Consider the following 26601-nt stretch of genomic DNA (forward strand, 5'->3'; position numbering starts at 1 on the left):
TTAGTACAGATGGGTTATAAAGCAGCAAGTGAAGGCTTAGAGGGCCCCATCTCTAGACGGACCTACGGTGTAATGAAATGTACACTAAACTTGGCTGTGATGTGGGCATTTTGCTTTTGAAATGCTTCACTTAAAAACATACCACTGTAACATATAAAACTTAAATATGAAATAGGTAGTGAGAATATCAAATATACAGGAGAGAACAGTGCTGTTGTTTGTCAGTAGTGAAAAACGGGGACATTTTCAGGGACAAATATGCGAAAACACAGCTGTTAATCATTTACTGCTGATGCAATCCTTCCAACCCAAATGTCACAGACCTTGGAGCACTACAATCTCCACAGGGCCAGGGACCCACTGGTGTTGGATTTTTTTAATGCAGGTAAAAACATGGGGCAAACACAAACACCATTGGCATGTGCTCCATGTGGAATTCTTGAACGCATTTACCCACTGTAATAAGACAAGATGCATTTGCAAAACGCAACACACTTGAAGGCTAGAAAAAAAACAAGAACGTATAATGACATTAGAAATAGTGGGTTCTATTGTCACCCCTCTTTACGTGCTTTGTACTAGTGTTACACATCTAGTAAAACAAATTAATTTATTGACAGTGAGTGTGAGGCCTACAGGGCAATTTTACTGAACTTGATCATAAGGTTTTGGGCTTATTAATATTCAATACTCCTAATATTAACATATAAATACTAGGGTATAAGAACAGTTGGTAAAAATTACCTCTAACATGCAAAAAAAAAAAATGAATGTTGTCATGCAATTGATCAATGCTGAAAAATAAGGACATTTTCAGGGTAGACAATGTCTGGCGACACATAATTAAAACCTGGGACTGCCCCCCACAGTATTTAAACACAGGGGGACGAAGTCCTGGACAGTACAGTGAGCAGGCTAATCAGTGAACCATCACACGCGATTCTGTCACATGCAGTGGAGGCCGCCATTTTGTTGGTTGGATGGACACAAACGCATCCCTGAGAAAATTCAGCCAACCAATTCACCATCAGCGAAGTGAGGTCACCAAAACGCTCAACGTTGTCTAGTAAATGGTGCCTGGTGCCTTCTTACGGCTATTGGTTCTCCCTCATCCAAAATGGCTGCCTCCAGTGCACGGTGGCACCAGACACGCCCCGGGTAGCGCCACACATCCCAATGCCGGCAACACGGAGGCGCCTGTGAGAAATATGTCAGGTCCCGTCCCCGGGCATCGCCTCGTACGTCAGCTGCCCGTTAATGAGGCCTCGTCGCCCGGTAGCCCGGTCTCGGTAACATCACACGGCAGCGCCATGAGGTAGGGACGGATATTGCGACTGGGGAGACAGGAAGTAAAACAGTCCGGAGAGGAGGCCGAGTGACCCGGTAAGTCACGGACACATTACTTATGCATGCGGCGGCGGCTGGCCTGTGTCCGACCATCGCGCATCTCTGCCCGTTAGTACATAGCGCGGGGGTGAGCGGTGCCGGGAGGGTCACAGACCGCGCGGGGTGCGATGTGCCGCAGCGATGTCGCAATCTACACGCACATGTATGGGCTTCACTGCGGGCATCTACTGGTGACCCCGGGTGTGCTGAGCAGGCACCTTTATAGCGTGTGCCCCCATCGCCAGGAACACGGCGTTATTCAGGCCTATAGCATGCACGTTTTCCCCAGTGTAGGGAATATATATATATATATATATATATATATATATATATAATATTATTAACCACTTATCTCAAGGGAAGTCCCAGGTTTCAATGATGTGTCCCTAGTTTCATCATTGACCCCACTGTATAATATAATTACCTTTTTTTCTGTATATTGGACACATTCATTGCCATGTGTTCTCATTCTGTGTGCTTTATAAGTATGCTATTAGAGATTAAGGTTTAAAAAAACATTATAACCATGTCCAGTGATATTGTCACGGTGGAAGTTGTGCCCCTAGGTCTTCACAGCCCACGTGTGACCTGCTTACATCATATGGACAGTATAGTGTTACATATTTACACATGTTGGCAATCGGTTATGTATTTCCTACATTAGGGCCTGTGCACACTGAGGGTTTTTTCCATTATATATTTAATTCATATTTACATAGACCTACTAAACTGCAGACAGGCCATGGGACCATGCGTCTTAATTTGATATCCGCTCATAAAAAGCGCGGTATGCTGCTTCGTGTATTGGACATGTTCTGTTTTTGGGGTTTTTTACTGGTCTATTTAGTCAAAAGAACTAACAAAAGTAGTATTTGTTCATCTGTTTTTTGTTTTTATCAATGATTTCTAATGGTTTTCACAGTCCAGCATGGGAAAAGAAAATTGTTAAAAAATAAAAATGTTTTTTTAGTAACCTCCCCCCAAATTAAAAACACAAAAGCCAATAAAATGCATATGAAACAATATAAAAACATATCATTTAAATAGCTAACTAGGAGAAACCTGTGTCCACATAGCCATCAGGTGCTAGTGGTTCTGTTGTCTATACTATTACTTATGGATTTTTTTCTTTTGAAGCTGAAAAACCATATACCCATGTGACATATTCTAGTGCTATATTTGTCTTCTCTTGGGTGCCAACTGGAACTATAGGCATCCAGAAGCCCTGGTAACCTGTAGGCATCAGATGTGTGAATTCTTTGAAAACAATCATTCTGATAAAGGGCTGACGTGTCCTCTTTTATTAAATGCCAGTGTTTCTTATTGATGTAGTATTGATGTGGAACTGAAGGGAGTTTGTCTAATATGCTAATAAAGCAAGCCACAAAGCCTCCTTGTGCAGGGACGGAAATTGTTCCAAATGGGCCTATTTATTAATCCTTATTTTTTTGCAAATTCCCCGAAAACTACCGTCAGACTAACAGACACAAATCTAAGTATCGTGCATATGTATTAACACTGCATCGCATATCTGCTGCTTTGCATTTTGCTTTGACATCTAGAGCAGTCCCCATAGATTTGTATGGAGACTGCTCTATACAGCAATTTAACAAGCTCCAAAAATGCAATTACACTGCTCAGGCTGGCGTACATTACTATATGTGTAATTTTTCAGGTCTGCTCTATGGGAGAGTATTACGGTAGAGGGATCTTTGGATCCCTCACCGCATCTTCCTCCTCTTTCCTCTGATCACTCGCAATGGTGGCCACTTTGTGATAGTGACCATAGAAAAGAAAGCAGAGGGGTCTTCGCAGGAACAACAGTTTTTGACGACTGCTGTTCCTGTTGAAGATTTTTAATATGCATGATTAAAATCAATCATCCATCATATATACGGGTCAAAATGATAAACTGCACCTAAAATTGCATATTTTTAAAGCACCATCGAGATATTTTTTTTTGGGGCAGGTATGCAAACCCTGCGATTATTTGGATACTTGAATGAAGTGCAACCCTATTGCTATTAAACATATTAGTGAGAAGATACAGAGTCTGGGGGTATATATACTAATGTGCGGGTTGGAAAAAGTGGAGATGTTGCCTATAGCATCCAATCAGATTCTAGCTGTCATTTTGTAGAATGTACTAAATAAGTGATAACCACAATCTGGTTGCCATAGGCAACATCTCCACTTTTTCCAAACCGCAGTTTAGTAAATATACCCCCAAATGTCTAAGTTGCTTCTATCTTGGAACTGAGTTCCAGATAACAGGAATTATGTATAAGCCTTGACTGTCTGATATCTATGTTGGCTTCTGAACCCTACATATAGAACTTTTATTTAACATAAAAAATAGAATCCTTGACCAAAATAAAGAGAACATTGAAGATGGAGACCACTGGCAAAAGCCGTGTGCTTTTAACCTCTTGTGGCAGGGAGTCCACAAAGCTCCAAGTGAACTCAATGACGCAAGTCCCTTCCAATATGAATATATATTTGTTTTCAGCGTGTGCCTAAAGTCAATGTTGGCAATGAGCAGTAGTCTGTGAGATAAAGGGATAATGAGAATGCTGAAAGTTGGACCTGGCCTTATGACTTTATTTCTTTCTCCTATTAGAGAGCAAACATGCCCATTGTAGAGAAGCTTAAGGACGCCCTGAAGCCTGGTCGGAAGTACTCGGACGATGTAGAGCTCGGGAAACTGCTCACTTCCTCCGCTAAAAAGATACTTTTGCAAAAAATAGAGTTTGAGCCAGCGAGTAAGAACTTCTACTACCAGCTGGAGACCCTGAAGAGCAAATATGTCGTGTTGAGTCCTTCGTTTCAACCAACTACCCCTCATAGAAGCTTAGAAGGGAGCCAAAAACAGGGTATGTGGCGTTTTTAATGTGGGTGATATTTTTTTTATTATTATTATTACTTTGTTTTCTTTTCTTAGTAGTTTGTAGAGATTGAATGATGTACCAAGTTAAAAATGTAAGTCCCCGTTGAGTATTTTAGTCAGAATGAAATTGCTGAAACAGGAAACTTGTGACAACAGTGCTGATGTTTTACTTGTAATACTTAATGGTTAAAACGGATATCCTGCGATGCATCGGTGAAGCAGAGTATTACAATGAGTTTTTGATCACGACCCCATAATCAAGATCTCAAAAAAATAGTTTTTTTTATTTTCTCTAAACATAACAAGTTGGACATATAAACGTAGGGGTCGATTTGATTGGGTAAAGGTTTATTACGGAACGCTCATTCTGTTCCCACGTGATGTTTAGGTAATGATCTCTCATTTTTTGCTTGCAATTCTTAGATGTGTTAGCAAATATGTGTGGTTTTTTTTACCATAATTGCCATTTTTGTGAGCAAAAAAAACAACAACAATATAACACAAGGCTACCAAAGAACTTGATTTAATTGGATCTGCCCATAATTTTGTATACTGTCCCATCTCTCACAGTTGTTGCAGTCTTGTGTTGAACATGCTCTTGCTTTCTTCTATGCTATGTGAATACTTCCTTGCTCTAGCTACAGACTCTGCCCACTTAAATGCTGCTTATATCCAAATAGAAAACATACTACAATGCGAATTACAGTAGTACAGATCCCAGTGAAACTCGCCTAAAATGCAGATAATTTGCCTAATTTTGAATGCATGTTTAAAGTTTTTATTTTTTTTATTTTTTTTTGTACAACTGACCTTTTAAGACATTTTTTTATTTTTTTATTTTATCTCTCCCCATCTGTGTTCCAGGCAATGACCTTGCTTCCAATAATACAGATGGCATCCCACTTCCTCAAAAGCTTTTGTTCCCAGTGGAGAGGTTGTCCATGAAATGGGAACGAGTGTCCAGGGTAGGAGCAGGACTTCAAAATCTGGGAAACACCTGCTTTCTAAACTCTACAGTACAGTGTCTGACCTACACCCCTCCTCTTGCCAACTACTTACTGTCGAAGGAGCACACGCGTAATTGTGAGTATACTTAGACAATCAACGTTAAAGTGGTTGCCCACTTAGTTAGATAAAGGCAGCACAGTGGTTAGCACATCTGCCTCACAGCACTGGGGTCATGAGTTCAATTCCCGACCGTGGCCTTATCTGTGAGGAGTTTGTATGTTCTCCCTGTGTTTGCGTGGGTTTCCTACAACGTTCTAAAAACATAGTAGTAGGTTAATTGGCCGCTGACAAAATTAACATTAGTGTTAGTGGTAGGGAATTTAGGTTGTAAATTCCAATGAGGCAGGGACTGATGTAAGTGACAAATATTCTCTGTACAGCGCTGTGGAATTGGTGGTGCTATATAAATTAACGGTGGTGATGATTTAACTATTTTTTTATTTGTTTTAGTTTGTTTGTCAAGGTGACAATCTTCTGTTAATTGGCACTAGTCCTAAACAAGTGTAAAAAGTAGATGGTATTGGTAAAGATTCACAAATACATATATAATTGTTATTTTGAAAACATTTACCAAGACAGGAGTTAATATAGAGGTTATTGCTCCCTGGTATCAGCGATTTTAGGCTTAGACAGCAACTTTGCGATGTTCATAATCTGAATTCTTTAGCAAAACCTGTATTTCACTTTTGTTTTTGGTATGAAAGTTTGTAGTTGGTAGTAGTAATAGCCCTTTTACATTTTAATATTTTTTTCCAGCCTTTACAAGGCTACATTACCTTAATACAAGCAATTGGTGCCATTAATGTTCAATTATTCCACCCCTGGAAAGTGCTGACATTAGTATCTATAGCTGACTCAGGCTGGATTGCAAAAAGCTAGCCCAGGCAGTGGTTACTCATAGAAGATCTAGACATTGATGGCAGTAGGGTAAATGCTCATATCAGCATCTGTAGAATTAATAGTAAATCCGTATAAAGTGGGCAATACTATTGAGAAAGCTGTAGGGCCTGTTATCGGTTGTATCTCCTACAGCATTCGTTTGTCTTCTACATTATCTTCCAAGCTGCCATGATAGACACCTGTCCTTTGTTTGATGTACCCCCTCTGTACACCCTATGCAGGTCAGCAGTGTGGATTCTGTATGCTGTGCATTATGCAGAACCATCTGATTCAAGCCTTTGCGAACAGCGGAAATGCCATCAAGCCGGTTTCTTTCATCCGAGAACTGAAGAGTAAGAGCACCATTGTAGAGATTGTAGTGTATTGGGTATAAATAACGTGATGATGTATAGTTGAGAAATGTATGTTGGTACATATCTGTGGCACATTCTCCACCGTTACCCAGCTGGGTCCACTTTACAGTTTGTATGGAGATACCTTACTCAGAATGTGCAAGGTTTTCTATAGGCATGTAGATCAGCTTCTAGGCAATGTATGTGCTAGCTATTTAACTCGTTACAGTAATTCTGGGAAGTATAGGCTTCATCATGAAGAAAGTGGGAGTATAATGCAACTAATTGCATTTTTGATTTATATCTTTAGGAGTGGGATATATACTTTTATGGCCCATGGCATGTGCTGAAAGCCCATTGCATGATTGCATCTCCCCTCTCTTCCAATCTTCTATCGTAAGGACTTGTGTTTCATACACATTCATATGAGTTCTATGCTGCCTTTCTTAGGGTTTGGTTTGGTAGACGCATTTCCACTCACAATTTGGCCCTTAAGTTTTCACCAATGTCTAATTCCATACAGTTCCTATGTTTGGACCTTTTTCTAGTGGACTGGTTATGAAGCTCTAAGTATGTCTCTTCTGTGTTGCTGCCAATTTCCCCTAGAGAAAATGTCATCTCTAATTCAATGGATTGACTAAAGGGAAATAAGTCACTTTATCTGTAATACTAATCAATATCTAAATGTTCTGTACGTAACAATAATTTCACAAATATAAAATATATGGGAATTCTATGAAAACATCTATGATGTGTTCACCAAAATATCTTTAAAAAAAAAAAAAAATAAATAAAAAAAAAAATCTTAAGGAATGTCCATAAAGTTTACAAAGTTGTTGGACAAAAGAAAACTGACTTTAACAAATTAAAATGATACATTGAATGTTGCTTTTGTGAATATCAAACAGTGTTTGCATCCAGTTCTCCTATAAGAATTAATCACTATTAAGTTCCAATGGTATAAAGACCCTTTGAAAAATACTTTTGTTAGAGAGAGAAAAAAAATCAAATAAAATATTAAACTTTAAACCATGACTATTAGTGAGTCACCTCTCAATGTCTGCGTGGCTGATATGATGTATTGGATGAATAGAATACATTTTTTTATTTGAATCAATGAATGGAAACTGATCTATTTAAAGGATTGTGTTACATTAGTTTAAGCTTAAGCCGCAGCTACTGATTGGCCGGGTGTTTAAACTGTATAGCTCTACTTCCCAAAGGATACAACCACTTTAACCTGAAAATATAACTTGGTAGTCAATATCCTGAGCAAAAATGTCCAAACTTACAAAGTCCATTTTCTGAAGACTATGTTCATATAGCAATTTTAACTGTAATAATTCTGTTTAAACTGGAGAATATCGAGTGTGTGTAAACGATCCACTAATCTTGCTTTTCTTATTTGTAATTCAGAAATCGCTCGTCATTTCCGGTTTGGCAGCCAAGAAGATGCACACGAATTCCTCCGCTATACTATTGATGCCATGCAAAAGGCCTGCCTAAATGGATATACCAAGTAAGAGCCAATCTTTGACACTGTGTTTTGTTTTTATTTATTTTTTTGTTGATTTCTATATAGTGCTTGTTTTCCTTTGCAGTTGTATTTTCGACATACATTTTTCCATTGTGAATGATTAACTTACAGCCAGTTTGCAAGGCTCCTTCATAAAACTTAGTTTTGATAAACGTTTTCATTTTTTTTCTTCCTAGGCTGGATCGCCAAAGTCAAGCTACCACTTTAGTGCATCAGATATTTGGGGGATACTTGCGCTCTCGAGGTGAGGGAATACCGTTTTTCACTGATGTAGAACAAAGAATGATTATTTCAGGCACATTCTGCAACGAGTTCTCGACAAAATCCAATTTTCCACATTCTCTCTCTTTTTTAGTAAAATGTTCTGTTTGTAAGAGTGTCTCTGACACATTCGATCCATACCTGGATATCGCACTGGAGATACGGGTAAGTTCCGCCTTTCTTTATTGTAGTTTCTTAACTTAATTGGTGCTAAAAAAACTTTTTTCTTGAATTTGCTTTAATAGTTCTTAGATCTTCATGCGGAAGATCTGGTACTGCGTTATGTCTAGTCTTTGAGACACGCAGGGTTTGTTCAAACTCGTAGCCTCCTTGGTGTGGTATCTGGATAACTGTTCTTGTGGATGTTAGCTTGTCAGTTTCCACTGGTACTGCCCCAGCTTCTGCTAGGAAGAGATATATTCTTATACCGCCTTTTATATGGCACAGCTCTTGAAACTATAATGGCCTGGATCTGAGTTCTTCCAAGCTGCTTCCAGATGTCAACATTCTTTCACAAGGAGCTGGCCACATTATGTCTCTTCTGTTCTTTTATCTTTGTCGGACCTTACATAGGTCTCCATGCCTGGATTTCCATGGAACAAAGCAGTCTTGCAGTACAGTTTTGTTCCATTGCAAGTTGGTTTTCACATACACCAGGCACAAGTGTTATTATCTTAAACCCGTCGCCTTAGCATCTCTGAGGAAGCAGAGTTTCCCTCCATGGGTGTGGTGCATTGTCTGCAAACCTAGCCGTCCATGACTCAGAAGCTTCGTTGTTCAGATGCTCTCTTTATGAGCGGTGTGGTGCCTCCTCTCAGCCTATCTTACAATGCATCAGGACAACAGCACTGCAGGTGGAGGTACCAGTTCTCCCTGGTCTGGTGGTACACTCGCCAGGTTGGCTGGTCCTTCTTGGATGGTACATCATGGGTGTCTCTGCACCAGTTCTCCAGGGCAACCACATGGTTGTCCCTGCACAACCTTTTTCCAAATTTTAGAAAGTGCCCTCTCTGCAGAGCCCGGCTTTGGTAGGATGGTCCTGTAGCTGGCTGTTCATTCCGAGGCACAAGATGTAGCTACAAGCCTCAATTACATCCCTCTCAAGGTTCTTCTACCAAGCCCCCTCTCATGTGGCTGGTGATGGTATTGCTACAGGAGGGGGGGCTGAAGTTTATCTGTCCAGAGACAAATAAAAAATGACGATGGTGGTGATAATCTGTCTTCTAAAATCATTAGATAGTCCCTTTCTATTCCACTGTTGCTGTGCGGATTATATGTCCACGGTATGAACCTGAAGGTTACATGGTATCTTTGCACAGTTTGGAGAGGATGTTTGTTATATATCCATTTGCCTGCTGTCTCCTGGGGGGTTTGATTGAGATGTAATGTAGGTGGATGTGTCTTTAAACTCTATCAATTGAAACCAGATTGCAGCAAACCAAAGCTTTGTGCCTACTGCTGTTTTGTTATCCGATGATATTATCCCCCTCTTTCTATCCTTTACAGCACTCTGTGAACATCGTTCGTGCGCTGGAGCTGTTTGTGAAATCTGATGTTCTCAGTGGAGAGAATGCCTACATGTGTGCCAAGTAAGAGCGGTCCTGTCGAGTTATGCTGGGTCCTTTCATATTCAGCTATAGTTTTACTATAAACCAGTGTTGGCTCACCTGTGACACTCCAGGTGTTGTGAAACTACAAGTCCCAGCATGCTTTGCCAATATATAACAGCTTATTGCTGGAAGGCTATGCTGGGACTTGTAGTTTCACAACACCTGGAGTGTCACAGGTTAGCCAACACTGCTATAGACCCTGGTTAAGTTGGCGTCTAAATATTGGTCTAATATTCATCATCATCACCATTTATTTAATATAGTACTGCCATGCCTGCATGTATAATTGTGATATCACCACCATGTTTTACTCTCTTATTCCATTTTTACTTTAGAAAAAAATGGAATAGAACAGCTCATATTAGTAAATCCATGTATGCAGAAAATTGGTAACTTTTGTTGAAAAATTAAATGAAAACTAAACTTGTCCTGCAAAACAATGTAAAAATCCATTAAAGGGACCGCATTTTTTTTTTTTTTTCTTGCCCAGATCCACTTTCAATATTTTGAGAAACTTCTGGTTAATTGCATTGTCAGGAATAATTTAATTTGTATATTTTGTACAAACAGTGTGGTTTTTTTTTTTTTAACCTGGGAGGGACATTCAAGAGCCACAAGAGTCCAGTTCCTCTGCCCTATTGCCAGCATTTATAGATCCAGTGCTAACTGGATCTAATAGTGACTGGTAGGCGAGCTACTGTTTGATCCAGTTTGCCTGGATATATTCATGAGGGATGGCTAAGTGGTTAGCACTTCTACCTCACAGCGCTGGGGTCATGAGTTCAATTCCCGACCATGGCCTTATCTGTGAGGAGTTTGTATGTTCTCCCCATGTTTGCGTGGGTTTCCTCTGGGTGCTCCGGTTTCCTCCCACACTCCAAAAACATACTGGTAGGTTAAATTGGCTGCTAACAAATTGACCCTATTCTGTGTGTGTATGTTGGGGAATTTAGACTGTAAGCTCCAATGGGGCAGGGACTGATGTGAGTGAGTTCTCTCTCTGTACAGCGCTGCGGAATCAGTTGTGCTATATAAATAAATGGTGATGATATATGCTGTATTCTTAGATTACCCAATAAATTAATCTAACCGCATTCAATACAATATGAACATTAAAAATATTCAGTATTAGAGACGCAGTACTGCTAATTATTCTTAACAGTCCTGCAAAGTATGTACTAAAAATCCACAAGTAAGTCCTGAGTATCGCTGTTCTTTTACTAAATAAATTAGAGTTTAAAGGTGTAAATCTGTGAGCCCAGTCTCTCTCTGTTCTGCATTTTTGCTCATATGGGTAATCTCTCCTTGGATACTATCTGTGTAGTGTTATGTAGGTCTTTGAGTAGTTTCCTTTATCTCTCCTGATGGTATTTATGATCCTCAGGTGATGTCTGGTCCCTGTTGTATGTCTCTGTAGATGTTCTCTTATCAATCTCCTGTCAGCTCTCTTCTATCATGTTGTTTAACATTCCTGTGCTATTTTTTCGTTCTGACATCCTTATACTCTTTGTAGGGAAGAACAGGGCACCACAATATACGATAAATCTACATACATATTTTTTTAAAAAAAATAAAGTTTAATTGAATGAAATGTTCCTCAGAACCCACATTCATGTTTTTAAATATAAAATATTATTTTCTATCTTGATCTGATGTAGTACAAATCGAAATGGGGGGGGGGAGGGGGCGGACAACACAAAAATACCCAAACAGAAAGATTCTCAAAAAAAAAACCTACCCGCTCACTACAAATGACTGTCCCAAAATTATCAAAACTGGGAACTGCTTGTGATTGGCTGGCGGTGAAGGGGGAGTCCCAGTTTGATGTTTAATGTTAACATTAGACATGGAGGAATCTTATTTCATGGGCTATACAATGGCACAGAATTACACAATGTTGAAAGGTAGTTTGATGTGTGCTACATGTAGGTGTAACAAAGCGAAGATTAAGGATTCTTGGGCTGAAGCAGGAGTCAAGTGGTCCTAAGTGGATGGACATGTGACCTGGAGGAAGGATATTCAGTCCGAGGGGCATGGTTGTAACTAGAGAAGCAGGAACAGGAGCAATGAGGAAGTTAGGAGTGGAGAAAATGTGACTTGTGTATTAGCCATGATTAGTAAAGAAGGACTGAAGTCAGAGGCCAGATCTGTTTGGGGTGTAGAGGCAACTCTTAGCCGATGAAGGCCAAGAGAGTTTGTGTATTTCTTTTTATAGATGTGCATGTGTTGTGATTGGTGGAAGGATGTTTAGATGTATGTCTTTATAATTGTGCTTGTAACAATGCTAAGCATTCACGAATCGCGGAACAGATTGAAGCCTGCTATTTTGAAAGGGGATTTCCACCTTCAGATAATATACATTTATTGCATTGTACATGCTCTCCTGTAGCCTTTACTAAATACATTAACTTGTATGTCTAGCCCCTCCTCTGTATTTCAGACCTGCCTTTAGATAATCATTATTTACGCTGCCCTTAGATATGACACACCTCTGCTCTGCGGATGCAATTGTATGCAATGCAGAGAACCAAACCGAGCTGGATCATAACCCAGGACAAACATCTTACTGTGATTTTATGTTTTTTAAGATGTAAGAAGAAGGTTCCAGCCAGCAAGAGATTCAGTGTTCATCGAGCCTCTAATGTCCTCACTCTGTCATTAAAGAGATTTGCCAACTTCAGTGGCGGCAAAATAACCAAGGTGAGAGACTGTAACGTAACCACAAGGTGTAGTCCAGTGGGGAGAAGTGCCCACGATGTGACGTACTGACTGCGCTTTCATCCTTTCGTTTTGCAGGATGTTGGATACCCAGAATTTTTGAATATCCGTCCATACATGTCCCAGAATAACGGAGACCCTGTCATGTACGCTCTGTATGCCGTACTGGTGCATTCTGGGTACAGCTGCCATGCCGGACACTACTATTGTTATGTAAAGGTAAGTTGGACTTTCTCTAGATGTAGATCACATGCTGGGAGTAGAAGGATCCTAATGATCTGTGTGATATTGTCTTCTCTGCAGGCTAGTAATGGACAGTGGTTTCAGATGAATGATTCACTTGTTCATGCAAGTAACATCAAGGTGGTACTGAATCAGCAGGCTTATGTCCTCTTCTATTTAAGGTATGGACATGTTCGGATAATTTTTTTTCCCTGTGCTTTTTTTTTTTTTATGACTAAAAATGAAAATAACACTAGGGGGTATATTTACTAAACTGCGGGTTTGAAAAGTAAAGATGTTGCCTATAGCAACCAATCAGATTCTAGCTGTCATTTTGTAGAATGTACTAAATAAATGATGACTAGAATATGGTTGCTATAGGCAACATCTCCACTTTTTCAAACCCGCAGCTTGATAAATTTACCCATTGGAGTGATTCGCAGTCCGGTATATATTACCTTTACAAGACAATTTACAAAGAGAGTGCCAGATATCTCTTAGATGAGTCTGTGTTGCCAAATAATGTACAGATCTGGATGTTTGCAATTTGCACAGGACAAGTCCATTTTTGTGGCGTAAATATACGTGTCCTGTATCCCTAGACGCCCGCTAGTGTTACTGTAGGTTGCCCATGGCATCTTACAAATAGAAAGAAACCTACATACAATACCGTTGGTTGTTCCTACTTTGGCCCATCGTTCTTAGTCGTTCTGCTTTGTTTGACAGGGTTTCAGAATCCAGAAAGAGTTTTGATGCCTCAATATGTAAAGTGCCACACTCCCAAATTTCTCGCCCCAGCTCCGTCCCTCCTACTATAAAGAAAACCCTCTCTAATGGCAGCTTGTCATCCCCACTTATTGGTAAGGTGAGTAATTCGGAGATAATCCTAACTTTTTCTGTTTTGTGTGTTTTATGAGCTTTGTGAGATATCTGGAAACTGTTGCATGTTATCACCGCCTAACATTGTGGCACAACAATGTGTTTTTCCAGAGGCCAGAAGGGCTACATGAGAAGAAGCCCTCAAACATGGAAGAAATTGGGGTCCCAGTGTGTCGCACATATCACTTATCTGGTAACAAAGAACACTGTGGAGGTCCTCACACAAGACCTCTGAGTGCAGGTCCCTCTCCAAAGCTCCACTCTAAAACCTCACATGCCCCATGTCTTTTGGATGATCCGCTGAGGAAGGTGAAGAAACCTGTTCTTGGCCAGTTAAGGACTTCTCCTGATACGTCGACCACAAGTGAAGCAACCATGCATGAGGGCTCCAAACCAAATTGGGATACAGCTGGTCGCTCTTCATCCTCGGTCTCTAAACTTTCAACTGGAAACCTTGAACCGCGGGAAGATAGTGACAGTGAACAGGAAGAGGTGAAAAATGTGAAACAAGAAGAACCCATCACGAATGGCCAAGCGTCATCTCTGAGCTCCACCGCAACCAGGACCATAACTTCACCGTGCTGCTCCCCAACAATGGAAGCTGAACAGCCAGGGGCGAGCAATACTCTGAAATCAAAGTCCCCCACACTGGCCAGTGTACGTGAAGCTCTGACTGCCATGTCGCCCCCACCTGCCAAAAAGCTAGCCCTGTCCGCCAAAAAGGTAAGCGCGAGCGGCGGAGAACTAATTGACCTTTTCCTTACTGTGAAATTGTAATTGTTACTTATATCCGCTTAATACTGCTGCTATGTTAAATCGCCTCCAGGCTTCTTTAAGCGCACACATGCAGCTCGCAGTTGCTTAACTACTTTATTGCCAATTGTATATCAGGAACTGATTTGTTTGCCTTATCCGTTTTAGTTTACAAACACCTGTCCCTGTCTCATACGTTTTACTCTACATATTTCCCGGATGGCACAGGTGTCAGGGTTTGTCCTGGTGTAAAAACATTTCTCCTCCTTACGATCTGTACTGGTTGGTTCTACAACCTCATTGTGTTTAGTGCACTAAAAGCTTGAAATACTTTAGTGATTGAGTATTGAGATCAAAGGGTATATATACTAAACTGCGAGTTTGAAAAAGTGTAGATGTTGCCTATAGCAACCAATCAGATTGTAGTTATCATTTATTTCATTCTATAAAATGACAGCTAGAATCTGGTTGCTATAGACAACATCCTGATTTTTTTATTTATTTTTTCAAACCCAGAGTTTAGTAAATATACCCCCAGGAGTCCTATGTCTGTACTTATATATGTGTGTATTTTTGTTTTTCTTACTACTTTTATTTTTTTGTGTTTTATTTAACAAGTGCTTTGTTTTGTTTTTGTTTTTTCCTTTTCATCCCACATCACTGCTCTGCTCTATTGTTTTTGTTTTGTGGCTTGTCTACATAATTTATTTTGTTACTTTCCCTTCCCACACGTCATATATACTGTACACACACACCCATATATACACTTTTATTTTATATTTATTTATGTGGTTTACAATAACATATATAAAATGTCTTATTTTTCCCCTTCTTTTTCATTTGATTTTGATTTGTCACAAACCTCCCTTTTTTCTTTACACCACCAAGATTTTATTTATGTCAATAACTACAGGGCAACATGCTGCAGAAGGGAAGCAGAAATGACGCTTACTCCCCTCCTCCCCTGTCCATCACCGCTGGCTCCACTCATCCCACCTCTGTTTCCCCCGGTCCCACCACGCTCAAGCTGCTTCATATGCATCGGTAAGTGGCGCTTGGCTGGGAGATCCTGCTTCATGCCGCTCCCCATTCTGTTTCATATATACAATTAACCTTTTCTGCATGACTGTTCTCTTTTACGTAATAAGCAATAGGCAATGTCATGAAGCATTTAGAGTAAAGCTGTGGTTGGCCGTTCAATATTCCCGATGTTATTGGAACAGAGTTGACGATGCACATGGTCTATGGCCCACTTGGTCTGGACAGTGTAATTGGGTGAACAGAACATGAGCTAGTCTCTCATGTGAGAGCTGGATGCTGAATACAGTGACAGTCTATATTATTGACTACTGGATGCTAGGTATAAAGACATAGAATAGCAAATACAGTTTCCCTTTTATGTTGTCCTCGTAAGAAAGTGTGTCTATGGAAATTTCGAAAGTTATATCAGTGCTGTGAGTCTTATTACGGAAAACCTTCAGATCAAATTGGTCTTTATGGATGTAATAGAGGGAAGTTGATGGCAGTATATCTGACTATGTGATGCCTTTGTCTTTAACTAGTCATGGTAATAGCATGGAATGGTGAGCGCTCCCAGGAATTCTATCCAATCAACAGTCAGGATTGCAGCTGCACCTCCTAGTTAAATTTGCATTAGTGACCTCCTTGGTTAATCCACCCTGCTCACTTTCCCTTAGTAAAGCTAGGTACACACTTACAGGGTTTTTGTCCAAAATTCAGCTCAACCAGCCGACATACGACCGTTTGTTCGAAAGTCAGGGCCAGTGTGTGTAGTGACACGATGGTCGAAAGTCTGCCCAAATGGACGATTGTTGCCTCATTTGGTTGGTCGTACCGTTCAATATTTTCGTTCCAATCTCCTTTACGATGTGTAGTGTTTGTATATTTCCGACCGATCCACGACAATCTGATACTTCCTCGACCTGGGGGGCATGTGTATGTAAATTTGTGATGCCTGTACCAGTCCCAAGTGGTGCGGTATCCGCACATCACAGACTTGCTTCAGTGTGTACGAAATTAAAATCATTGCTCACGTCAACATGGCTTTAAAAAGTCGGATGGCCGCTCTTCCCTATATCGTCTAAAACAAGGCTAGCGTGTATGCAGTCCATGGACCGAGCGATCGGACCATCGACTGGATGTAAATTCAATCGAACTAAAAAGTTGGTGGAAAATTCTGTAGTGTGTACCCAGCTTTAGTCTTCTAAAACCTAAGAGAAAGTAAGCAAGGTGGAATAACCAGGAAAGGTATATGATTAAATTTAAACAAAGCACATTTGGATGACCCTACTATTTATATAGTCCTTTATATATAATCTCAACAGTTGACAGTCTAAATGCATGAGATAGTGTTCACCTTATCTACAAAAGGAACAACTTGGCACTTTTTCAGCCAATAGTCGCCTTTTTTTAGGAAATTGTTAGGACTGGTTGGTTTGTTCTCACTCAAATCTTCTCTTCCAGAGAATCTCATCAAGTTGCAGGCGACTTCCCTGGGACTTGTAGCGATACTTCTAAGCAGAAAACTGTCAAATCCCAAGGAAAGCAAAGACGGGTAGAATTAACCCAACATCTCACTCCACCAAGTCACCCAAACAACTTTCCCCTAAGTAAGGCATTCTCGCCACCCCTGTCTCCACAGGGGAACAGAAGAGACAAATATGTTGTGGCAGAGAATAGCAGCCCCTCGCAACAAAAAGATAAATACCAACCACAAGCACATAATGGGGAGGTCCGGGTCATCGAGGGAAGTCATGTTCTGAAGAAAAGGAAGAAACGAAGAAGAAGAGCATCGGAAAGCACGGAGACAACAGAGTGCGTTTTCTCCCACCTGGAAAACCAGGAGAAGAACAAGACTGACTTAAAGGAAGATAAAATGAAACCAAAGAAGTGTAGACTTCTGCTGACCTACACCCCTACAAAACATGTATCCGAACAAACCGATTACCCTCAAACCTCACAGGAGACCACATACAAAAGAAAAAAGAAGAGAAGGATTGTGAAACCTGATGAACACATAGAGGATGATCCTCCGGCTCCAATCAACGGGTAAGAACAGAATTTACAGCATAATGTTTTCAAAAAGGTCATCTGAGATCAAAACCAAAATATTCTTACTAAAATTAGGTTAAATTGAACATTTTGTTAAGTAGGTTTCAGCTATCGGTTTCCCCATAGCCGTTATACTGATGGGTGACAAAACACATTAGAACATTTATGCTAGTGAGCATGTAGACAGTTAATCTATCTTCCTGTTTTCCACTTGAAATGTTTCTTTCTTAATTCACTTTGAACGCTGTCGACCAGTGTGTAGTCCTCTTTCAACCACATAAACCGGTCTCGGTGACGGCAGAAGTTAGCCGGCAAATCTGGCAAAGTGCAGAATGTCTGGATTTTGTCTAATTAAGCCACCTAATACACGTATGCACTGATGACTACAAGCTAGCTCTGCATTTCTCATGAGTCTTGGCTATACTTTGCTACTCTACCAGCGTTTGGTGGCGTTTCCAAGCTTCGCTGGCATCTGTGCTGGTTATATTGTACTGTAATGTACTAGCACATTACAATGTAGCTCGGTTGTTAGGTAGTCAACAATTTTCCATTGTTCTAGGATCCTTCGTAGAATTTATTGGGACCTACCCTCTTGACAGTCCGGGCAACCCAATAACAGATTCTGAGGCACAATATAGGGCACATACCCACATGTTTGCAAACACACACACACACACACACACCTTTGTTTGCTATCTTAATATATTATAATGAGATGTAGGTGTCTGCGATGCAGGGAAGCCAGCACCTGGAAACCCTGTTGAGGATTTGGGAGTGGTGCACAGACTGTAGAGGTGACAGACTGAACTGGAGCATGATTGTGCAAGAATGCCTGGTACCGCCAACTAAGTTAAGGAGGGGATTGGATAGGAAAGATAAAACTGTTAAGTGCATTACCCTCTAGACTTCCTACAGCTGTTTTAACCGATCTTCTTGTCCAACTGACTTTACTAAGCAAGTTTAATAAAAGCTGAAGTTGAGCTTGGCAGCTCTTAAGGGTAGCCAAAGAATCAATGGGCAGCTTGGCTAAACATGGGCCAATTATCCGACTCACTTCCTGCGTCACATTCGTGTGCCAGCAGTCATTTTTATCAGCTGACTTTACCACATGCGATATTGCAGTACGTGTACTGCGTTATCACTCGGAACTTTCAGGCTATTGTTACTTTTTCAAAGATCTTGTATTGCCCTTTCCTACCATTGGGGGACACTGTGAGACATTGGGTATAGTAGGTGGGACTAGGAGTTTAGACACTTATCAACTTGTTTGTTCCTCACACTCCTCCCCTACTATGCCCCTCCTCTCCTCCTCAGACCTCAGTGTTTGCTAAGTGCCTAGGAGATGGGTCACTTTGGTATAGGCTCCTGCCTATACTTTAATTAGATTTAGGTTTTTATTTTATTTTACTTTCCTTTACAGGTGCAGCGCAGGGATCGAACTCAGAGTGAATAGCCTGTCGGCTTCCTTCACTCTGGGTCCCTGCGTTGGAGGGAGCAGCAGCCTTTTCAGCTCACTCTCCCCTCACACCATTGCAGGCAGCCTGTCCTTCCCCTAGAGTAACGAGGGGGACATAATGTAAGTCATCATAAAGGCAGCATTTATTTAAAAGGCACCAAGTTTGGTGCACCTTATAGGACGGCCATTCAGACGGCTGCAGACATGCTTTGCTAGTCAGGCGTGAGTGAAGCTGTATCGGCCTCTTCTCCCAACCCGATGGACCTGCCGGCATGCCCCCCTCCCCCCAGACAATGTGCAGCAGGGGCACAGCGCAGCGATCGCACTCATTAGGAGGCGATTCTCTCTCTATTGGCACATGCAGCCTAGGCACAATAATCTGCTGTTGGTGCACAGACAGCCGACAGCCATACACAGTATGCGATTGAAGGCGGCTATGATAGGGGATGGAATGAGGACGGAGCTTCCTGGCACGGACGACCGCCATTTTTGGAGACTGGGATGCACAAAGTCATCGTGCTGAATGTTGTTTCCTACCCTGTGTTTCCTCAGCCGATATACCTCTGTGTTGTTTATTCGTTTAGTATTTAAAACATACATATGCAGAGAGTGGGGGTCTGCTGTACATATTAGGAAATTACCAATATACAACCCGAGTAAATTTCCGGACACACAGGTTTTCTTTAAAAAAGAAAGAAAAATGTATTTCCTATATTTATCCTGTGTAACCTTAAAAATGTTGTATATTGGCAATAAGTATATAGACCATAGGGCAACAGACAAATTAATAGATTTTTGCAAATCCGTCTGTTAATTCAGGTGAAAAGAAAGTAGGTGCAGATTACCTTTTTTAAGGTTTTGGTCTCATTCCTTTTTCTCTTATTATAGAATACAGGTTTCTCTTTCCTACCATTGGGGGACACTGCGATACAGTGGGGTATAGTAGGTGGGACTAGGATAGGCACTTATCACCTTGTTTGTTCCTCACACTCCTCCCCTATTATGCCCCTCCTCTCCAGCTCAGACCTATCTAAGTGCCTAGGAAATGGGTCACTGTTATTAGTTATAGGTTTTCACTTTTTTTTTTTTTTTTTTTTATTCCCTCATTTGGTGCAGCGCAGAGATCGAACCAAGACCCAGAGGAGTGTAAAGCCTGAGGCTCCCTTCACTCTGGGCCCTGCGGCGGAAGCAGCAGCTTCTGAGCTGACTCGCCTCTCGCACAGCTTGCTGGCAAATCTCCCCCTACCCCTAGATAGACGAGCAGGTGCAGGGTCATTATATAATTAGTCTGCTGATAAGGAAGCAGACTAAGCAGCTGTATGCAGGTCGGGTGGGGGTGAAGCTATTACAGCCTCTCCTCCCGTCCTGCTACACTTGCCGCCATTGCTACCCCTAGACAACGAGCAGAAGGCACTGCCATGGACGCAGCAGGTCTAAGGGGGACAAGTCAGCGAACGCACTCCATAGGAGGCGATGTGCTGACGGGAGAAGCGCGGCAGCCTGGGCACAGTAAGATTCTGCCAAGCGCTCTGTACTCACAGCCGACAGCCATATATATTGTTTTTCATAGCAGACAGAACTTATTGCAGAGAGTGGGAATCGTGAAAAAAAAACGCAGGTGAAGATTACCTTTTAAGGGTTTGGTCTTATTCCTTTTCTCCTTATTATATAATACAGGTTTTATTCCCGCTAAGTTTGTGGGGGGGGGGAGAGGAGTTGTTTTGGTTTTTTTTGTACATTTTTCCTATTAAGCAGATGACATGGTTACTGCATTCTATAGTGTATAGGTGTCTGTGTGTACTTATAAGGGTGAAATAGAAAACTGTTATGTTTTAAAGTGTAATGGTGCACTTGTTAGTGAGGGCCTTTTTGAGTACCTACAATATTGACCCTTGTTACAGTTAATAACTATAACCTATAATTAAATTAATCTGTCGTAACATCGTCTTAGCACCGCTGTGGTTTCACATGAGGACATGGAAGCGGATCATCAGGTGGTCAGAAAAACAAAGAGAAAGAAGCAGAAGCCACAAGAACAGGAGAGCCAGAACAGCATGGACAGCAAAGCCATCGGGGAACAGAAGCCTACACCCCAGGAAGAAACGTTTGGTAAGGGATAACCACTTTTCCAACCGTTTTTAAATGCATGCGAATATCTTCTTTCCCCCCCATTGGATTAGCTTAATGTAATGAAGTACATTCCACAAAGACTGGAAGGGGCAAATGTGCTTCGGGAAGGATGACCTTTATTTTCCTGCTGGCGCTAAGCAGCGTCACGCACAATTCTGTCCCTGCAGGGATTTATTTTTTCAACTAGTTGATAGATATAGCATGAAAGCCAATAGGTTTTTCTTTTCCTGTTGAACATTCAGTGTCGTCTTTGCTAGTGTTGACAGAAAAGACTCCCTACGAGACTTAATCAGTCTCAGTCAGGTGGCTCTGGTTGGCCCAGTTTCTCCAAGAGGTCTATGTCTATACAAAGATTCCTCCACATGTGAATGTGTCTTGCTGAACTCCTGGCAAAATAGTTACCCTTGTATTGCCTTCCAAGTAATGTTATGATGTCCCCTGTTTTGACATTCAAGAAACGAGAAGTTCTGCTCCCACAGATAGAGGTTTCTTTCCCATCTAGACCAACAAGGCAGTGGTACCTACTGTATCCTTTTTCAAAGTTCCCAAAGTGATAGAAGGGAACAGATTGGTCTTCCACCTTGAGTGGTAACCCAGCATCTCAGGGATGAATACCTATATATCCATGTACACCTAGTCAAACAGCAGCTCTCAAGATGCCTGAAGACATAAGACCCATTCAGTTCCAATGGCTGCCCTTCGTCCTACGTTCTGTACCTAGAAAGTATTGTGTTTGTGCCTACACTGTAAAGCTCCAGCAATCATGCTGTATTTAAAGGATTGTCTCTTTACAGCCAAATCCTAGACAAGACTGTATTCATAATTCTAAGAGTTAAGATTTTTCCGTCAAAAATCATGACATGCTAGTAAACATAGAGCAATCTGTTTGGTCCTGACAAAACCTCACCTTAACTGGAGAGGTTTTGTTACCACTCGGTGTAAAGCTTTTTTTTAACCCTAAAAAAAAAAAAGGGAAAAGATCAGCATGGAGGTGCCCATTCTCACTCAGTGACTTCCCTAGGATGGAAGGAATGCCATTCATTCCTTATAAATCTGATTGTAGAAATTTCCTGCCATTCATAAGGGAGGAGTACCCAATGGGCTAGCCAATTACCTATGTAGAACCGGTATCTGCCATAGCAAATTTTCATTAAACAAGGGAGTATTTTTAAGAATATACTTTTGCAGTTAGACACCCTTTAATAAGGCAATTTACTGCGATCAGTAATTCAAAAGTGAGAAACAATAACTTAAATGTGCCGTCTAGTTTATAGACAATCTCCGTACAACAATCAATAGAGATAACACTGTGCCCTCCTCTTCATCCGCAAGGTACACTGCACTACTCTCGGCCCTTAGGACCTGAATTCTGATGTTTATTTACATAGTTATTAGGTTTAAAAAGAAACGTCCTTCAAATCCCACTGTTCATCCTCAAAGTCAATAGTCTGCTGGTGTAGAAGAAGGCCAAAAAAAAAAGTGATGGTAACTTCGTCCTAAAATAAGGACATTATATTTAGTTGGACTATTCCCTGGATCAACATATTATTCTGTATTTAATTCTTAGTATTAATGGAGTACTTTCTGTTTTGCTGATAATATATCTTAGTAGTTTATTGATTTTAGTTTCTGTGCCATCCAGTAATAGTCCCTGGTGGTTTACATTCCATAGATTTTGCTCGTACTGCAAAGAACACTTCTTGCAGCTAGAGAGAAAACCCTTGTATTAAACAGTTTAGTTAGCCACGTCTTTCTCGGCTTTTAATGATCTTGCCAATCGCACTACTGTAGATTTAATTCTAGTTCTGACACTTAAGTGCTGCAGCACGGAGGGTTTAAACCTTCCATCCAGTTGTCACTGACAACTCTCTGTCCTCTCCCAGCCGCCAGCACAGATGGTACATCAACAACCTTTTAACAATATCCCGTTTAGATTGTATGCTGCATGCATATTTCTGTAACCTTTCATTTTATCCAATTGGAGCCAAGTGTCAAACTTATCTTTGCTATCTATAGTAAAGTTTGGAGAATCTTCTTGCATAGCTGTCCACATTCAAGGACTCTAAAACTTTTACAGGACACTACCACTAATATGAACTAGTACCTTGTAGGGCATTTCAGGGATACCCCATTGGCAGAGAGCAGAAAATTAGGACTTTTTTTGTTGGTGTAAAGCTGAAGAGCCCAAATCCAAGATCTGGGAGTATGTCTTCTAGGATCTAAACCTGCACCTGATCTTAAATGCATTGATATCCAGCCCAGTCAAGGCTCTGCGTTCATATTGTTGACCATGGCTTTTTCTGATTTAAGGTTTTGCTTCCGTCTTAAGAATTAGGGAACAGCAAAGTCCAAGAGCCTTTTAAATGAGAATCAATTTGTACTCATTCTCTCAGGACGTTCTCCCTATTTACACGGTCTTTGGTCCCATGAAATGACAAGACTGCATTCACTAGAAGTTGAAAGCTGCTTGTTAACCTACACAAGTGTTAAAGCCCTATTGTATAGTCTCCGGTCCAACTGACAGCTGGACTGCTTGTCGTGTACGTTCTTCTGATTTGGTGGCAAATATAAATTGATAAAATAAAGCGGAGTAAGGAAGGAGGAAGCATAATTAGATCTAGGATTATTTTATCCATTGTAATTGAGTGTTTTCCTATTTTTATACTGTTTTGCTTTGTGTTCTTCAAATATGACGCAAACAATGAAGATATTTCTGACCACAGATGCATGGCCTAGGCCAGTGTTGGCTCACCTGTGACACTCCAGGTGTTGTGAAACTACAAGTCCCAGCATGCTTTGCTAATATATAGCAGCTTATTGCTGGAAGGGTATGCTGGGACTTGTAGTTTCACAACACCCGGAGTGTCACAGGTTAGCCAACACTGGCCTATGGCAACCAGACAGATGTGTTTTATATCATTTTCTAACCTGTGCAAGAAAGATAAGAATTGATCATCTGGTGGCTATGGATAACAAGACCTCTTTTTATTACTTTGTACCCGTTTTTACTTTCAGAGTCCGATCTGGATGTTTAAACTCTGCTGATAGGGAGGGAAGTGGTGAAGATTTGCATTTAAAGTCATAGTAATACCTCTGATCCTACAGATCATGTCACCAAGGCTTGAATAGCACTTGTAGATCAGTCGATAAAAAGGTCATTGTGACAAAGCAACAGAGGAACTTTAAGAGTTTTAAATAAATAAAACAATTTCCTATATTGTATTTGTTATCCTAACAAAGTTTACAGTGCGCAGCAAGAATTTAAACACGATAAAAGTATTTTCCTCCCTGCTGACACTGTTTTCTCTTCCAACTTAGTGTGCGCATGGGATAGTCAGATCAGAGACGGATATAAGCGACCTTCTTCCATCCCCTGTGCGGAAAAGAAATTTCGACCAGCTTGGGATGGCACAAAGAACTCGTGTGTTGTCCAAGAGCTGCTCAAGAATTCCAGCAATAAGGCATACGGGACAGAAGGTGAGACCCGCGACAGGGGAGGGATGATAATAACATGAAAGGATGTAACAAGGAACAGACCAGCTTGTGTAACTGTTGCTGAAACACCAGAGATTAGTCAGTTTTGCTTCAATACGTAAAAGTTCTGTCCCTGGTTTTAGACCTGTGATCTATGTAAAGATGGCCTTTTGTGGGAACAGAAATCATTAGGATCTGTGTTTTCTGCCGCAGTGCTCACCTGGGACGGGGAAGCGTCTGCCGTAAGCCGAGATGCCGCGCACGACGCACGCGAGGAAAAATATAACACGGTTATAGATGAATGGGATGAAGAATTTGACAGTGGAAAGGTAAAGTGACCTATAAATAAAATACAATTCACACATTATGGTTACATCACAGAGTATGGATGTAACATATCTACTGATTTGTGGAAGTGGGCTCCCTTTACTCACATAAATCCACCCTTTAAAACCTCAAATAAGGATTTTTCTATTGCATTGTATGTTAAAACCAGAAAGGAGATGTTCTTGATGGTTGTTCACTCCTACAATAACTAGAATGTTTTGTGAATCTGGGTCATTTAAACATGATTCTAGGTATTCAGGATCTGTGGGGCTACTAAACTGGAAAGTATTTAATTCTTGTCGACGGCTCCTCAGATCGCCAACCGGCTGGTAGTTGTTGAGGTTTATTCCTCTTTAATTACAGAAAATCTGCTTTTACTTTTGAAGTGAAATGTTATTGTCGACGCTTCAAAAGCGGATTGTCAGGTAAACGAGAGAATAAGAGAAGTCTATCATTGTTTATGTCTCATCTAGGTGAAGAAGATTAAGTTCAAACGCGACCGATGGAGAAGCAAGAACGGTTTCCAATCTCTGCAGAACCGACGCAACTTTTGGTCTGTCACCCACCAGAGCCACTTCTCCAGACTGGCATACAGGTCCTGATGCCAACTCCGGAGAGCAAGTGTGTTCTCATACCCGACAGATATGGTGGAATCAAACCTCCACGTGTCCAGAGCTGCCTGTTGTGTTGGACAGCCCATAAGATGTCTATATGATATTTTAAACATTTTCTAACAGATTTTCCTCTCATTACACCTTTTTAATATACTTTGAGAACCTAGCAGCTAAATGCCAATAATGACTGACTGGGATTTGATGAGACTTTTTTCTCATGTAGCGTTGGGGGGAGGGGGGTGATGATGATGAAGGCAGTGTGGAGATAAAGCTGCAAGTGTATGGATTGAGGATACATGAAGCAATAATGTATAGCAGTCTCTGCAAAAATACCACTAATTCTCAGCGGTCACTCACCCCAGACTCTTACCCAGACCGGCACACAGGTTCTGCTCACAACATGGAAGAACAAGCGTCTTCTCATCTCCCACCGCCTCTTCCATACTCATTTGGTCAATAAACCTCCAATTGTCCAGCGCTGTGTGATGTGTAATGCCTCTAGCTCTTCTTTTAGCCACATCCTGGGGACTGCCTTCATTACACCTCTTAAAATACATGGGTGAGACTCTTAATAGCCAGAGGTTTGTGATTCCATGAGGATCTGATTAGGGGTTAGAGAAAACTGCAATTACCAGGACTATGGGATACTTAGGGACTGCTGCTGAGTGAATAGTACGCCAATTTGCGTAGTCCATCCTGCGAGAAATCGCTCCGCACGTGCCCAGAAAGTGGGAGCACCCACATATGCCCAGGTAGGTTGGCATGATTCTGCCACTTACACTGACCTGCGCCTGGAGAGGGGGGATGGGGGCGTTCTAACATGGACTGTGTAATGTAAGGGTGTGTGGATGCAGACCGAAAAAAAGCCTCAGGAGGAAGCTGTATTTGTGGTTGGCCGGTGCAAGCAGCGGATGATGATGATGGTGATTGCATCGATGGCGCTCACTGCTGCTTTCTTTGTTGCTCGGGCATATATTATACTTTTGTGTGCATGTTTAAGCCATTTTTTTTATTTTTGTACACAAGACGGAATGG

At 41.2% G+C, this 26601-nt stretch overlaps 1 protein-coding gene and 1 long non-coding RNA gene across 3 annotated transcripts in view; one reads left to right on the top strand and one right to left on the bottom strand.

Annotated features, from left to right (window-relative positions):
• The window catches only part of LOC142095132 (uncharacterized), a 255687-nt gene that overhangs the window by 210604 nt on the left and 18482 nt on the right, over window positions 1-26601 (bottom strand). The gene's annotated exons all lie outside the window — the stretch shown is intronic.
• Window positions 1073-26039, top strand: USP36 (ubiquitin specific peptidase 36). Its single transcript, XM_075177920.1, has 19 exons — window positions 1073-1383; window positions 4007-4259; window positions 5138-5356; window positions 6403-6513; window positions 7930-8032; window positions 8227-8294; window positions 8406-8476; window positions 9818-9900; window positions 12510-12621; window positions 12718-12858; window positions 12943-13043; window positions 13588-13726; window positions 13852-14463; window positions 15407-15537; window positions 16978-17562; window positions 20973-21130; window positions 24470-24628; window positions 24839-24954; window positions 25426-26039. The coding sequence occupies exons 2-19, from the start codon at window positions 4016-4018 to the stop codon at window positions 25552-25554; spliced, it is 3282 nt and encodes a 1093-aa protein (XP_075034021.1). The 5' UTR covers window positions 1073-1383; window positions 4007-4015; the 3' UTR covers window positions 25555-26039.

This window comes from Mixophyes fleayi, chromosome 6 (assembly GCF_038048845.1).
Source record: "Mixophyes fleayi isolate aMixFle1 chromosome 6, aMixFle1.hap1, whole genome shotgun sequence".
Taxonomy (NCBI): Eukaryota; Metazoa; Chordata; class Amphibia; order Anura; family Limnodynastidae; genus Mixophyes; species Mixophyes fleayi.

Bases quoted from the DNA above. Each gene is read 5' to 3' on its own strand.
- USP36 (XM_075177920.1), top strand. From the start codon at position 4,016: ATGCCCATTGTAGAGAAGCTTAAGGACGCCCTGAAGCCTGGTCGGAAG. The intron at 4,260-5,137 runs GTATGTGGCGTT...TCTGTGTTCCAG, and splicing joins AGAAGGGAGCCAAAAACAGG to GCAATGACCTTGCTTCCAAT. The intron at 9,901-12,509 runs GTAAGAGCGGTC...ATGTTTTTTAAG, and splicing joins AATGCCTACATGTGTGCCAA to ATGTAAGAAGAAGGTTCCAG.